The sequence below is a fragment of the Lissotriton vulgaris genome, chromosome 8, assembly GCF_964263255.1.
Source record: "Lissotriton vulgaris chromosome 8, aLisVul1.2, whole genome shotgun sequence".
Taxonomy (NCBI): domain Eukaryota; kingdom Metazoa; phylum Chordata; class Amphibia; order Caudata; family Salamandridae; genus Lissotriton; species Lissotriton vulgaris.
Genome location: NC_141696.1, coordinates 980733287 through 980750236, shown reverse-complemented (window position 1 = coordinate 980750236; position 16950 = coordinate 980733287). Strand labels below are relative to the sequence as shown.

The window sequence follows — 16950 nt, the reverse complement described above, 5'->3', positions numbered from 1 at the left end:
TTATTTAATTATTAATAGAGTTAAGAAATGACCCTTTTTCCCTACTCGCCCTTTCTCACATGCTCCTGCCTCCCCATATCCTCATCATCTGCAGTGAAGAACTTCCCTTATCATGTCAGCAAAATGTGCCTTTTCCATTTCTGCTCCTGCCCAGGTTAGCGGTCAAGTGTGGTAAACTAATTACATGACTGAAAGATGCTTTTCGCAAAGCACAAACATCTCCGGTAACTACCGGGAAGTGTAATGATAATACCAGAGACGGATTCCGGAAATTACCATATGTCTTTGGCAACTATCGTTTCTCGGAGAGTGCCTGGGGTAATTTGCTACGGAAATAACAGGTCTGCTGGTTATTTTTGCAAATTGCAGTGCAGGGGACTAAATACAGCAGAATTAGCAGACAGTAGTGGTGTTGCCTGCCCAGCCATTTCCCCTATATTTACTTGGCGGACTCCCAGTCATAGTAAAAAAGAACCGGATGTGAGAAGGTCTAACCACTCCAATGAAGTAGAAACATTACATCACAACAAGCAAAAAACCGACTATTCCCATCAGAAAAATCTTGGAGGAAACTGCTCAGAAATTAATGTACTGAATTGCACTGTAACGAGTGACAGTACGTTCTTCTCATTTCAAACTCTGAGCTCTAAATAGGGAGGTAAATCCTGCTGCATACCGTAATTACCACCCAATTTACTGCTAATATTTAATTGAGGAGCATTTCTTTTTTTCCTTCTGTACACTTATTTTTTTGACTGTAAAGAGCATTGTAAATGAAGGATCTTTTTATTGGAGTGGACCGAAGAGCTTAACACTTTGTAAAATTATTATTGTTGATTTCTTTATTTTCTCATCAAAGTAGAAGGTAAAGGTCACCCTTCCCCTTTAACGAGTAAACAGTTTCCTGACAGTTTAATCTTTTGCCCATGAAATATGGAACCGTACACTGAAAACCATACACAAATGATTATACAGAGGTCGCCTGAAGCTTTCATGACTGTCTTCTCGAATCATGCTTTACAGTTACTGGCTCTCGCTTTGGCAATAAAGTGGCACTAGACAGCATTTAGCACTAAAGATCACCACTTTGACTTTAATATGCCCCTCCCCCGAGCCAAAATATCCCCTCTTACTTGATGTATCCCTCGTCTGTGTTTAAAAATAAGTCTCATATATTTATTGATTTATTCATAAACATGTTTTGTAAAATACCCTTTTGTTGTCTGACGATTATTTCGCAGCAGAGCAGTAATTTGGCCACACAATGTGCCTGTTGCTGCTAAATATGTAATTTATTTAGCACTACACACAAATTAACTGAATTGGATACAAATGCAATTGTTTCATCTCAAAACGTAGCTCAATATTGAAGACCGTTGATAGGTGTTTTCCTTACTTGTCTATGGCAATGTAGGATAATTCAAGGGCTGCTGTGTGGTTTGGCACAAACTGCGATGGAATGAAGCATAGTTAGAAGGGACCCTCTCCCCATCTCTTACCTTGAAGCGTGATACATAACATAACAGGTGTATTTGTAAATCGCATGTTCACCCCAGCAACAGGGCATCTTGGCGCTGAAATAACAGATGTATATTGTTGCCCAACTCAATGGTATTAATTTTATTGACCTCAAATGGAAGAATGGCTGAGTGGACCCGCTGGGGTTCGAACCAGTGACCGTAAGGTTGAACACTGGCCCCTACAGTGGATGCATTAATACACTGAGCCACCAGACAAGAACACAAACAAAGCTAAAGTAGTTCACACATCTGTCAAAGGTAGTGGTTTTTGGTGGTGGTCATCAGTGCTCATCTTTGTGGATCAGGACTTTTTTTCATCATCAGACTTTGACCCAGAGCAAGAGAGAGAGAGATGGAGAAAGAAAGAAGGGAGAAGTCTGGACACAGTGACAAAGAGGAAAAGTAGACCTAAAGAGACAGGTAGTGTAAGATGGTGGAAGAAACAGGCCTGATGTAGAATCAAGAATAGCTGCCATAGTATTTAGCAACCCCAGCATTCAGCAGTGCCAGAGGGGACTCGCGAGAAAAAAATTTGGCCCGTCGCTCTTATTATTTAATTAATTTTTTTGGTGCTTTTTAGGAATTAACCACTGTAAGACCCAGAAAATAGGGCTTTCATTTGAGCCCCAGAAGCATGTAAGCGTACATGGCATTGGATGGCTTCTCTAACATAGTGCTTAGTTTTGTGAACTGATGCAACAGGGGCGGCTCCTTCATTTGAGTGGAGGAGTGTTCCTCCACAAGCCCCGGAGCAGAAAAATAAACGGTGATAATGTTTATTTATTACGGTTTTCTTTTTCAGCAACCCGTCACAAACTGGGGGCCTGATTCACAGAACTAACTTAAGACAAAATCCTAAACTTACTACCATTTTAGTATTCACAGAAGGCACTTACTCATTTTGGTATTCACAGAAGGCACTTACTCATTTCGGTATTCACAGAAGTCAGTAGTCCTAACTTTAGGACTCCTAAATGCCTTCTGTGAATATTGAAAGTCTTAAAATTAGGATTTTTCTCAGTTTAGTAGTAGTAAAGTTAGGGCTCCTAGCTTTAGGACTCCTAAATGCCTTCTGTGAATACCTAAAGTCGTAAAGTTAGGATTTTTCTCAGTTTAGGAGTAGTAAAGTTAGGAGTCCTAAATTTACTACTCCTAAACTGAAAAAATTCCTAATTTTAAGACTTTCGGTATTCACAGAAGGCATTTAGGAGTCCTAAAGTTAGGAGTTCTAACTTTACTACTACTAAACCGAGAGAAATCCTACTTTTAAGACTTTTGGTATTCACAGAAGGCATTTAGGAGTCCTAAAGTTAGGACTTTTAACTTCTGTGAATACCGAAATGAGTAAGTGCCTTCTGTGAATACAAAAATGAGTAAGTGCCTTCTGTGAATACCAAAATGCAGTAAGTTCAGGATTTTGTCTTAAGTTAGTTCTGTGAATCGGGCCCTAAGTGTCAGGACGGGGCGGGGCCAGTGCTGCGGAGTGACAGCAGCAGGGAGCTGGGTGCTTTAAAATGTGCATGTCTGCTTGGCCGGCCGTCATGGGACAGCTAACAGAAGTGCACATTTTAAAGTTCTCTAACCTAGCTGTCCTGGACGGCTGGGTTAGAGAAAGTGCAGGCCTCCAGTGCTCTTAGGAGCGATTGGAGAGCTTGCTCTATCCAATCCTAGTGCTGCTTTTATGCTGTGAAAGCACCACCAGGATTTGATAGTGCAGTTTCTTGCATCAGGAGCTTCCTGGAAGACACCTGAGAGAGGAAGACACCGCGCTGCGAAGGTAAGTGAATTTATTTCTTTATTTTTTGTGTGTCCCCCGCCTTACCACCCTCGGTACAAACCAGTCGCCACTGTGATGCAATTGTCAGAGGTCAACATTCTATACTTACAAGGAGCTTTTTCTTTTCACTGGCTCATCTTGTAGTATTGATCCCAAAGTGGTTCCTTATGGATACATAATCCCTCTCCTGAGGCCGCAGGAAGGACGCCTGATGTAAATGGATCCCAAGGCTATTCTGGGAAACTCGTGACACTGTTCCGAAATAGTCGAAGCAAACCTTTTTAATCATTGTACTGCACGCATTTTAGAATGTATAATCCTGTCAAAGGCTCAGGCACGTGCGCCGAGAATTATTGTCCTGTCAGGTTGCCACTGAAATATTACATAATAATGCACATTATTTTTGCATAGGATCCCGAGCAAATCCGTTTCTGACATCGAAAAAAAGGCTGCGACACTGGAAAGGTTTTCTTCTAGGTATGACTTTACATCCATTTTTTTTCATAAAATAATGTGTATTACTTTGTGTTTTGTACAGATGACCCATGTTTTGTCACAGGTGGATGAGAGGCAGAATATATCATGACTGCATTTGTTTGTTTGGGCGTGTCTTTGCAAGAGAGGCTTGCACTCAACAGACAAAAAGGACTAAGGATTTGCCAGGACGAATGTAGTCACAGCTGTGCAAACTAGGACCAGTTTTTTAGAGGGATGTACACAAGGGGCAACATATACATCTGGAGGGGGAGGCACCGGCAATGGGCAATTCACGATTCTACATTTACTGTATGCAGCACAGCCCAGCACAGCCTGGAACAAGTTATAAATGTAATGCTTTGATTAATTTGTGTATGGAGTAGTATGATTTGCTTTATCTTCATCTACTAGCTCTACAGTCTGTTAGCTTTCCACTCTTTCTCTGTGCACGCTGTTATTATATCACATGACACATGGGGATCATCCGACTCATTAGAACTGGCCATCTTCCTGCCTCCAGTAGCCTCTTGCACCATCCTTAGCCACCAGCTCTGCCTTTTCTCTTGGTGGTTTAAAGTTGCCAGTATTTACAGTGTGTCCAAAGTTGGCTTTGCTTGTGTATTGAGGATACATCTGCAGGTAAATAGCTAATATATGTTAGTGGAAGATATGACCATCAGACCCTCCGATTTTGCCGCTTTTCCATGTCATAGGGGCTTGTTGACAAAATATTATTCTTATGTGTATGACCAAAAATACCTCCATTTACACCTGCCAGAAATCCATAAAGGGATTCCTGCTTGGCGTAAATGGATTTATTACTGTAGAATTCTCTGCCACAAATAAATCAGCAGTCATAAATACCACCCAAGGGACAAGTAGTGGGTATTTCAAGGCGTAGTATGCCTTGGAAGTTTGGGAACACCCACAAACTACTATCCACACCTTCCCTACCTGAAAATGGTAATAGATTTACTTCAGCTAAGGGTTGGGGCAGCTCCCCTCCCAGGCTGGAAAAGGAGCATATCACCACCAGATTTTCTGCGGATGTAGCAAAAGCGCTTTCTCCATGGAGAAAGAAATTTGCATTTGCAGAGAGGGCTCAGTTTCTCCCTTCGAAATTTTACACTATGTACAAATCTGCACATTAGGAACAGGACCCTCAGAGACATGTCATATTACATGCCCGAGTGTACGCCTGGAAACCTACACCTGGTACAGCTCCACAGGTATACTATGTGAAATGTTTGTGAATAGATAGACGAAGTAAATCTGCACCTATATGAAGGTGTACTTCAATGGTTGCAGATGTACTCTTTTTTGGTGAATCTGGCCAATAGACTTTACTGATTCTCTACCTCTGTCCTTGTCCTGACGCTCTTTGCCCTGACACTACAGTTATACTTTATGTACCGAGGAGTGTGTGTATACATGTGCAGCCATGCATTGTGCATGTGTGCCTGGCTTTGCAACATCATAAGCAGTCCAAAGCTCTGTCTCTGTCCTAACACCAGTACTGTCCCTATCCACAAATGCGTGGGTGCTTTTGTGTGCATGTGTGACCAATATGCCCACCTGTTCTGCTCCTGTCTGCAGTCACCAGCTCTGTCTCTGCTACTTTACTATGATTACATTAAATAATGAGACATGATTAAATACATGTTTAAGATCAGATGAGGCTGAACACAACCAACGAGACTGCCCATCTTCGTCTCTGCTGTGGCCTTACAGACCCTACTTAAAGGTTTATGTAGAGCTTGTCTGATAGGGTAGTCTGCAATAATGTGCCATTCACTCTAATCCTTGCCTTAGGGGACCAGTAGTTAGAGAAAATCCACCCCTTCATCTTCAGGCCTATTCCAAAGTTGAGCAGTGCCACTTCCATGAACTCACAGCTTACCCCCAAACGGTCTTTCAGCATTGAATGCCATGAAGATGGCTGGTATCCCTTTCCAATATCCTTCTCCACCAATGGGACATTTTTCAAATGTTAAATGAGCCCTGTCTGCTGTGGATGAATGCCACCAGATCTGGTATAATCAATAAAGGTAGGACATTGTCGACTATCCGAGAGCACTTTGGTAAATATTTTAATATCAAACTTTAACAAAGCTATAGGCCAATAGAACATGCATTTTTCTATGGCCTTCCCTACCTTAGATAGTAATGTAATTTCTGCTTCACACATTTTGGATGTGACCTTGGTACATCCAGAGAAGGAGCTGAACAGACCAGCCAGAAGGCCAATGAGTAGTCTCACAAATTTCTTATCAAAGGCAGTTGTAAGTTGATGTGGGACTGGGGCTTTCTTGGGGCTGATTATCAAGCGCAGGTCTTCTGAGATATTCTTTTTGATGCCTTTTAGTTCAAAGATTAGATTAGCTGGCTCCTATTTCCACTTCTGAGGCCTGTATGGTAAGTGGATGAAGAGTACAAATGATGGAAGACAGAAGAAACTTCAGGTCTTAGAGGCAAGACAAAAAACCTTTAAGAACACAGGTAGATTAAGAGCAGACAGCTGGTATCCTTGTAGCAGAAGCAGGAAGAAAACTGGAAGCCTTCTGGAGTGCGCAACGAGATGAGAGTGCATTTGTGAAGCACCAAGCAGACAGACCAGTTAGAATGAACTTGGCCATGAAACAGAGAAAGAACAGAAAGTAATATCTCTGCATTATGGTTTTGGACGGTCACAGTGGAAGCAGGGGATAAAGTAATTAAACTTCCCAAAGAAATATCTGATCTGGAACACAACTAAACTAAAAGAAAATGATCTGGATTTTCAACAGATAGAGTCAGAAGTATACTACAGCCCATTTAACCAAAACCAAGAAAATGTACACCTCAACCCGGATCAGTGTTTCGTGAGAAACCTCCCAACCACCAACCTGCAGCAACACGAAGAAGTCTTGCAGCAAAAGATCCCAGCTGACTATGGCTGGAGCTGAAACAGGCAAGGTAGTTGACATGCTCACACTCATGGCAAGAACTCTCTCCCCTTAATGTATTTGCTATACCGTCCCTATCAACCATCTCATTGCCTATAAAAGGAGAGGAATAGGTCTCTCTTGCCATTTTCCAGATGTCATTACTACTAGCAAACGAGCACTAAAAGATCACTGCTGGTAATCTTGCATATGGTTGTAGTTAATGTAATATTGTCTTATGTGGTCAGTATTACAGCACATAATATTAGTTGCTCAAGATGATTTTCATTGAAGATAAGCAGCTCTTATTACAGAAAAGGTTGGCAACCCTTGCAGCAGTATACTTCTATTGACTATCTTAAGATAATCACTCCCCATTACCTGTCTGCTGACCTAACCTGCTAGTTTCAGGCCAGCCCAAAAGAGATAACATCTTTCCTCATATGCTACCAAGTTCAGAATTATGTTCCTACATCCTTTCACTGGGAATCCACCTTTCTTGCATAATGCTTCACTACTCTCACTGCACAGTTCATTGTAAATAAATACCTGCATACACTAATCCCCATTCCATACTCCTCTTTCATCCCTTACTCAATTCACTCTGCTTTTGTTCTCTTCCAAACCCTGCGCCCACATGCCACATTTATTCTTTACTTTTCCCCACTTCTCTCTTGTGGAAAGCTTACCTTTGTCACTTTTTTCATCTCTAGTACTGTAATTTTTTCTGTATTTCTCCTACTCTCCTTTTTATGTTTTTTCTCAATTGTCTCACTCATTTGCGATTTTTGTTATTATTCCATTCTCTTGTTCATTTCCACCTCCTTAGACTGTTTTCAGCACTCTTTCTGTGTAGTATTCTTGTTGTACCTGCTACTCTCTTTGCTTTTGCTCTTCCACTTCCACTTTCTCAGACTTTGTCTTCCTTGCTCTTGCTTCCTATTTTTCCTCTTGTACAAGCTTTTCTTTTGGTGTCTCCCATGTTCTCCTTACTCATACCCAATATCAGGCAGAATCATCTTAATAAATTCTATTTGGTAGTTAACGATGTGTATTCTTTATTCCACAGTACAACGTCAACAGATACATCTCTGGATGGATCAAAAACGTATGTAACAAAAATTATATATTTTAAATGACCAAATTCTCTGTGGATCTAATAACACATGCATTAGACCTTCACAAATTGCATCAGTTGAGACAATTCTATAATTGTAATAAAAAATATGTGTTGTACAATGTTTCTATGCCATTCCTAAATTTATTTTCCAAACATTCACTGTGCAGATCACTCCTACGTTTGGCTCACCTAAAAATCAGTTTTTCAGATGAGTTACGTTTCCGGGAACAGTAATTTAGTGTTCTTTTCTGATCCCTTTTCACACTTTTTTTCAAGTCTGTTTATTTTATTGTTATTCACCCCTGGCTGGATTTAAGTAGATTGCTCATTCAGAAACTCTTTCTATTTAAGATTAAAAAAAAGTGGATCTAATCAATTTACGCTTAAAAACTCATGATAAATAAAACAAGACATACCTAAATGTGTAACTCAATAATTTTATAATTTCAAACCACTTAGCAATCAACCCTAACGTAATGTCAAATATCTAACCATAATTATCAACTGATGCAATCATGAATGTGGTTTATTTAAGGGCTGATGGTCCTAACACCCTATGAGATGCTTACAGGTTAAATGTTTTTACTCTGCACAACCCCCTCCAGATGCATTACCCACCCATTGCAGCATAGCCTTGAGGACAGCATAGTATGTTTCTCTCTTATGATACCATTCTAAGAAATTAATTAAAGGTGTTTTGTAAGTTGAGGGAGAACTTTCAAGATGGGTACCAGCCACGTATTCCTAAGCATGGGTTTTAGTTGATTGCAATTATGTAAAATCAGTATTGGTCCTGAAGACTGTTACGGTGTCAGAGTAAATTCTATTGAAGTGGGTTCCTCACATGCCTGGGTTCCGGTGCGAATTCACCCACTGCACCAATGGATTCAAACCTTTGGTGCAAACGTTTTACATATTCAAGAACTGTGGTGGCTCAACACCAGTTTTCCATGCGCTGTGAACCTTTCACTGCATAGTACACAGGTTCAACATGGTCTCAACATGATTCCCAGGGCCCATGCCTGGTTTTAATGTTAGGACAGTTGCCATCAAAATAACATCACTCCACCAATTTGGCACATCCCCAAAAATTAATTGCCTTGAGCACCAATGACAAGGCTAAGGAATACTAAGGCTGGTAAAGTAGATATTGCTCTAATTGTTACTTGGTCTGATAAGTGAAGAAAGTCATGCATAAGTAGAGAGTTTCTTATTGTTGGTATCAGCAACGTGGAAAGTATTCTATAAAATCTCATTGTGGAAAATGTAATAGTTTCCAGTTTTCACTATACCATTCATCTTTTGAATGCACCCGATAGATAATGGTATGCACATTTTGTTGTATCAGAACTGGTTTTCATTACTTTTGCGATATCTCAATTATATCACACTGAATATCACAAAAAAACAGAGCATGCCTCTGATTGTTGGACATCACTGATACCTGCCTGTCTTTGGCCAGCACAACTTTGTCTAAAGTAGCACTGCTATGGGTCATGATCATAAAATAATTTGTCTGTTTTTGCAAGGAATCCGTAAACATGAATCGTTGCCATTGCTCCAGGCAAATTTACAAACACGTGTCTGGTTCGACAAACTCAATTCTGCATTGAACATTCATGATCCCAAAAGATGAATTTGCTCAAATTAATATTAGGAAAGGTATATTTTTCTCCAGGGCACTTGAAACAGTGAATGTCTATGAAAACCTTATTTAGCCACCATTATTATAAAAGCAAAGTAAGGCAATTAAAAATCAAATGGATAAGAAATGCATGTGCATATCGTTATTGGTACTTAATGAAGTCTCTTGGTATCATTCTCAGGAAACCATGGAATTCTTCTTCTACAACTACAACCACAACTACTAAGGAGACCAAAAGGTATGAGTCTCAAAGTTAACATTTTGTAAGTTATGGGGAGTTCTTTGTTTTTGAATCTTAAATATATGCCTTACCATCTTATCACCATTGCAATACAAATCCAACCTGTTTCCGAATCGCCAGCATGTGTCATGCATGTGCCCAGGAACCTACTCCTACCAAAATGTACTCGCAGTGGTTTCTTGATGTGGCTCTAGAGCTTTTACACGAGGACTGAATATTTTCATTCAGAGAATGCCCTCCAGATTCATAGTAGTGAGCTCAGGCTCCTGGATATCCATAAAGATAACATGTTGATTGGTAGAAGGACGGTCTACTTGAATATTTTCTTTTGCTTTTGAAACTCAGTATATGGGTGCATGACTATGTGTTCATTTACTATAACCTTAGCCAGTGGATCCGTTTTTACAAATGCAGGTTATTTTGGTTTGGATTACTGTTCATATCAATGTATTGAAAAAAAAATATTATTGAGGTTTTGATCTAGAGATTGGATTGGGGAATGAAACTTTATCTGTTGGCATATTTGTCAAATTAATGGTAACATTAGTTACTGCTTATTACAGTTTTTGGCCTGATTCAAAAAGGGCCTCTGCACTCGTGGCGGCAGCCCTGCAGTCGTGGGGGAGTCACCGCACTCGGGCGGAACTCCACAATGAGAATCAGGCCCACTGTGAGGAATGTCAGTCCAGTGTGATGAAAAAAAATGAAGATAACTCTTAAGTGTTTCATTTAGAGAGGTTGTATGGGAAACCGTTTCTTCAATGTTGGCAAACAATTCCTTGGAACCTCCACTAGAGTAGTGGGCATCAGAGGGTCGGCCATATTTAGGGCGCCCATCTGGAATGAGATCTGGTGGCGTCTTTCTTGTTGCGGACTGACATGTACACCAGAAAAAGTCCTGCAATGTTAATCACATACTGAGAGAAGACTGCCAATGTGTGGGAGAAAATTGATTGTATGATAACTGAAGATGAACCCTGCTTTGTGGTTCTATCTTTAGGTATTGCAGAGGTGCTGACAGATGGGTGTTATCAACAAAGCATGGTGGAACCTTCCACTGCTGTCTATTCCCCCGAAACATCTCCCATCTGTGGTGTAGGAGCCATTTCAATAGAATAATATCTGACAAAGATTCATAAGACAACTCCTGATGCAGGGGCTTCATTAACCACCCCCCCCACCCCCCACATACACACACTTTAGCAACTTGAGCAGGGGGGTAGGTGTCACTGGCAGTTCTCTTTAAGAAACATTTAAGACTTTTTTTATAGCTCCTTTGACTTTTATTGTAGACCCCGGTCTCCCAAATGTGCACAAATGCGATCTCTTTCAGTAGATAGGAGAGGCGGAGGCACGGACAGAAGGAGGGCTGGAGAGATGGATACAGAGAGCATTGATGGATGAAGATGAAGTTGGAGTGGTACATGGAATGAAGGAAGGATGGAGAGAGAATGGATGAAGGGCTGGATCGAACCAGAGGTGGATATAGATGAGGATGAGGAGAGGGATAGGAAAAAGGATGGATGGATAGATGATGGATAATGGTTGGATGAGAGAAAGATGAATAGAGAGAAGAATGAATGGATGAAGAGGAAAGAGAGTGATGATGGAAAGAAGGAAGGTGGATGGATGTGTTGATGGATAGCTGAATGGTGAGAAGGAGGGATCGATGATAGGTGAAAAAAGAAGGAAGAAAAAATAAATAAGGATGTAGAATAGGAAGGATGGATACAAAGACGAAGAGTAGGATGCAAAAATGGATGCTAAAGAAAAAAGAAGAAATGATTGATAAAAGTACAGAAAGGAATGAAATAAAGAAAAAAGCAAGACAGAAAATACAAAAAGAAGGATGTAGAGAAAGAAAGATGCCAAACTGAAAGAACAATGCAGAGAAGGTTGACAAAGATTAAGGACTTCAGATTTCTTTCTGGGGAGCATTCACCCAAATAAATAAGATCACTGTAACGAAAATGTTTCTTTAACAGTGAAAAACAAGCACACAAACATATCAGATTACCAAATATTCATGGAGAAAAATGAACTAAAAGAAAATGCTTTCAAACCAATGTCAACACTATTAAAACATTTTAAAAACAGCAATATTGCACCATTCTATTAAACAGATTATTGCCCCAGTAAAGGGACAATGCATTATTTAGCCTCAATGTGAAAATACTTTGAGGGTGTTTGAAGTATTTGTTACTGAGGGGAGAGGTGTGGCGCTGCGGCCAGGGTGACTGACGCTAGAATCTGGGGATCACAGTTCGATCCCCGACTCCTGCGGCAGGTTAGCTCAGCACCATGTGACTCTTGGCAATAGCTTCCTTAATCTTCCCGATGGCCCTCAGTGCCTAGAGACCCTATGGGTGCGCTTTACAAACTTGCTAACAAGTTATTTTGAACCTATTAAACACATTTTAGGAGTCTGTAAAGTTTTTCTTATTTCTAAAATCGGTTTACGAATGGATACTGAATTGCAATTTTGAACTAGTGTCTTGTGGGTGTCCTTTCCAAATAACAGTTCGGATACATTTGTATCAACAGTTTACAACTGGAATTTCAGTCACAAACCCTTGATAAGTTGTAATTCCCAAGTTGGGGTGGTCCTATTCAGACCCCTCACCCTTTGCAAATTAGTGTTGTAGTTTCGGGGGTGTAGGTGATGGTAAAGGGGATCACTGCCAAATCTCACTGAAGCTTTTCCAAAATGAAAAGGTTAGAAAAAACCAAAGCATCCCAATTTCCTTTAAGGAAATCAGGCTTCTAAATAAATGTTCATTTTTGAGAAGCAATCACAGGGATGGGGCTCTCCCTACCATTGCACCGCTCCCAATTACCACGCATCAGGAGTTAGACTAACACATTTTATTTCAGGTATCTGCATACCCACACTGTAATGCCTAGGCACGCATAATTAGAGCTCCATCGACATTGTGCATTGCATTTAACCACATGGCTGCTGCGGGGATTTTTGCGCTGTGCTGCAAATTGCTCTTTTGCTGCTGTTATGACGAGCTCAGCTCGTCATCAGCACACGACACCCGTGGTTGATGACGATCAGCATCGAAAGGGTTAATTAAGCAAAATGAATTCAGCATGATCGACTGCTACTGATGCTGCTAGGCAATTGTACACTGCTATGTGGGCCTGGGACTCGTCTGTTCTTATTTTCACGCTTACACAACTAAACTTGAACTTGTTGATACTTTGTTTATGTTTTGTGTGGTGCACCGAGACACCAGATCGGGAAAAAACAATTTCTAAGATTTGGCCCGGCCGACCAAGCCACGTGGATCCTCTATCTTCCAGCGTCTCCAGCAAGCGCACTGGATCTATCATGTAGTCCGAACTGACGTCTTGTTTATCCAGGCCGGGGTGCAAGCGTGCGCCTGGCCCAACAAAGAGGTGCCTTGTTTACTTTGCTGGCCGGCACCTGGGCCATTTTCGTGCCCGCTCAGGCTAGGTGGTGCTGTAATGCCTCGCAGTCCCGGGTAGTGAAGTTGGCACTGTGCAGGATCCTGGATGATTTGTTTTTGTTGTGGCCAGTACCTCAGGAGGGTCAGGCGAGAGCATATCTCTTTCATGGCTCTCTGTCACTCCTGGCACCACTCCACCCAGACAGCATAATGTCTGTCCGTCACTTGCGCTGCTCACCTAAGGAGCTGTACATACCTCTTACAGGCTAACAGATTTTCTATATGGATAAAAGTTAAACTTCGCCCACCCTCTGTACCACGTCATCATTAGCAAAAGTGTGCCCTGCAGCTCTGGGAACAGCTGCCATCCTGGGACCACAATAATGATGAGGTCAGCAAAAATGAAACATGTCTGAAAGAGCAGCGCTGTGCATTTTTTATAGTATATTTTTCGTCCTTTGACAAAATATTTATCTCTAATGACATTATTATCGCAATTGAGTTACATTCTTTTTTATTTAAAGATCTTTTTATTGAATAAACAAAAACAAAGGGGACAAAAACAAGAGACAACAAAGTGCAGTGCAATTTCCATAATTTCCAACATTCCCAGTGCATTAGTACAGTATTCGTCATAACGTTACATAGGATCAATAACTCAGTCACGTGCCTTATTTTATACTTTGTGGGCCAAACATTATTCCTCCATGTGGTCCTCCGACAGTGGGGAGGCATCATTGAAGGGTGTGCATATCATTCCCCTACTTACATTCCATGCTTCCCAGATTCTAGTCCATTTTTGTGGACATCCTCTGCTTTCATATATTACCCTCTCCGCCTGCATGCACCAGTCCATATCAGTCTCCCAGTACCCAAACCTGGGTTTAGCTACCCCATTCCATATTCTAGCTATGTTACGTTTCGCAACCATAAAACCCAGGGAGACCCACCCTCTCTCAGTTCTTGATAAGTCAGTTGCATCCCAGATATTAAGAAGGCACAGGCGGGGTGAGACTTCAAAGAATTTATGGCAGGTTAAAGACAGTGCTGATGTGACCTTCCCCCAATATGCCTGAAGGATCGGGCATTCCCGCCAATGATGCAGGTAGGTGCTGGTTTGACCAAATTCCCTAGGGCAGGCAGCAGAGCTCAGGGCACCCATTTTAACAAGCACCAAACTGATGTAGTAAGCTCTGTGCATGACTTTGAGCTGGACACATTTAAAACTGGATCAGATCGCCACCTCCCGGGGGAAAGCCAACGCCTCCTGCAAATCTTCATCACTAATGTCCCAGGATGCTTGTTTCTGGTCCAGGGAAGCCATGGCATGGCAGTTCAGGCTGGACTGTTCCCATGAGGCACAGGGTCAGACTGATTTGCATATGGCCATGTCTGAACTGGGGTGGCGGAGTGAGCTAAAGAATGATGATGGATTAAACCCAGATCAGTTGACTGGATGTGAGTGCTTGCAATATTCAACAATCCGTCCATCATCCCCTTTGGTTTTGCTTTGTTCACCTTAAGTTGGCAGGGTATGCCCAGACGTGGTCCCTCGCTCACTTTGCCACTCTATTCAGGCTAGCCTGGCTGATGACTGCTGATTAGCCAGAAACTGGCCCCAGGATTCTTGTTTCTGGTTCAGGGAAGACATGGCTTGGCAGTTCTGGCTGGACTGTTCCCATGAGGGGCAGGGGCAGACTGATTTGCATATGGCCATGTCTGAACTGGGGTGGCGGAGTGAGCTAAAGAATGATGATAGATTGAAACCCAGATCAGTTGACTGGGGGTGAGTGCTTGCAATGTTCAACACTCCTTCCATCATCCCCTTTAGTTTTGCCCAATATCCTCCACTCAGCTTGCATGAATTCTCCCCAGCGTATCAAGTGTATTGTTTAGTATTTTACTTTATGTCAATGAAATAGCTTTTGCCTGGAGGCAGTCTTCTAGTAGTCTATCCTCAAGGGGCGAGGAGACCGGCCGTTCAGTGCCTTTGGGTGTCGCCCTTTGTAGTGCATTACAGGCTTGGAGGTATCTAAAAGTTTCTCCACTCTGTAATTGTTAGTCCAGTTAGAGATCACTGAAAGTGACCACCCTGCCCCCCGCCCACAAGTTGCTAACCCTCGAAAGACTTATCAAGTCCCACTTGTGGAATCCTGGATGTTTCAAAAAGACCCCCAACTAGTATGTGTCTAGCAGTAGGATGACTTTTGTGATTTTAGCTTTCCACCCCAAAGCGGCTGTCACCATGTGCCATATATCAACTGTGGTGGAAGTTGGAGTGTATTTTGGTGCATATTTCCCACCTCCATAGATTGCCCTGGAATAATTGCCGGGGAACATATTGTGTCTATCCAACCTGTAAGTGGGATCTGTCCCTGTTCGGTGCACCTAATGATTGACAACTACCAGTGGGGAGGCCCACTAATAGCTTTTGATTGCAGGCAGGGCTATACCTCCATCGCACCATCTTTTCATGAGTTTAGCCAATGCAATATTAGGGGTACCGTTGTTCCAAAGTAAAGTGCACTCCTCCGATTCAATGGCATTGAAGTACTGTGCTGGGACCAAATAGGGTGTGTTCTGCAGGGCATAGATAAATCGGGGAAGCACCATCATCTTATATAGGGTGGCCCTGCCCAATAGGGTAGGGGGCAGGGTTTTCCAGTGTTGCACGTCGGTTTGCAAACGGCGCAGAGGAGGAGCCAAATTGGGATCATAAAAATCTGTAGGGTTAGTCGTGGCGTAAATTCCCAGGTATTAAAAAACGTCTGTAACTATCTTAGCCCCGCAGCCTCCAGGTAGGGTTGGGCGTTTCCCACTTAGAACGTATACCAGAGACTTGTCACAGTTAATGGTATAGCCAGAGTACTTCCGAAAGAGAGCAAATATATGAAGAACACAGTGAATGTAATATCGGGGTCTGGCCAAATTAAGCAAAATATCATCAGCATACAGGGAGATTTTATCCATCCAGCAGATCACCAGGGGCTCCAGTGCCAAAGCAAAAAGTAAGGGGGAAGGGGACATCCCTGCCTCGTTCCCTTCTACAATGTGAATGTTGTTGATTGCCCCCCATTAACTGTAATTCGGGCCAACGGCTCCGAATAAAGAAGTCGCACCCAGGATAGAAATCTCTCCCCGAACCCATATCGTTCAAGTGTGGCAAATATAAAGGGTCATTCGATCATGTTGAATGCCATCTTGGCGTCCAGAGACATGATCACTGCCTCTTCTTTAATTGTAGCTGCCCTACCTAGGACTCCGTGAAGGCGCTGAAGATTCAGAGCGGTATATCTATCTGGCATAAAACCGATTGGTCCGAGTGTATCAATTTATGGAGAAGAGGTGAGAGATACCATGCCAGGATTTTGGATAGTATTTTAACTTCTGCATCTAGGAGGGAGATAGGTCTGTACCAGCTGCAGTGCTGGGGGGTTTACCCTTTTTGTGTATAAAAAACAATGTTGGCCAATCTCTGCGTTTCGGGCAGGACACCCCTGTCCACACTTTCCTTGTATATCCGTATGAGGTATGGGGCAATTGTGGATGAATTTGATTTACAAAGTTCAATTTGAAGGCCACTAGGGCCCATGGCTTTTCTGGACGGCAGGGCGCCAATCGCCTTGGACACCTCCTTATTTGTAAGGCGGAGTCCAAGTCCTTAATATCCTGGGGCTCTAGAATGGGAAGTCCCAGGGTGGATAGCAATTCTTTCGCTGCAGTGTGGGTGGAGGACTGAGTGAAAGTATAGACCTGCTTGAAGTGGTCCGTAAACGCCTTTGCAGTCCCAGACCTATCCTGTAGTCTCATACCGTCCTGGCATACAAACT

General features: G+C 42.2%; 1 protein-coding gene across 6 annotated transcripts in view; it reads left to right on the top strand.

Annotated features, from left to right (window-relative positions):
* Positions 1–16950, top strand: part of SCEL (sciellin) — a 444440-nt gene that overhangs the window by 93028 nt on the left and 334462 nt on the right. For all 6 annotated transcript variants that reach the window (XM_086934828.1, XM_086934831.1, XM_086934830.1 and 3 more), the window contains 3 exons: positions 3709–3774; positions 7768–7806; positions 9645–9701. In XM_086934828.1, coding sequence (XP_086790954.1) covers positions 3709–3774; positions 7768–7806; positions 9645–9701 — 162 coding nt within the window. The remainder of the gene's footprint in view (positions 1–3708; positions 3775–7767; positions 7807–9644; positions 9702–16950) is intronic.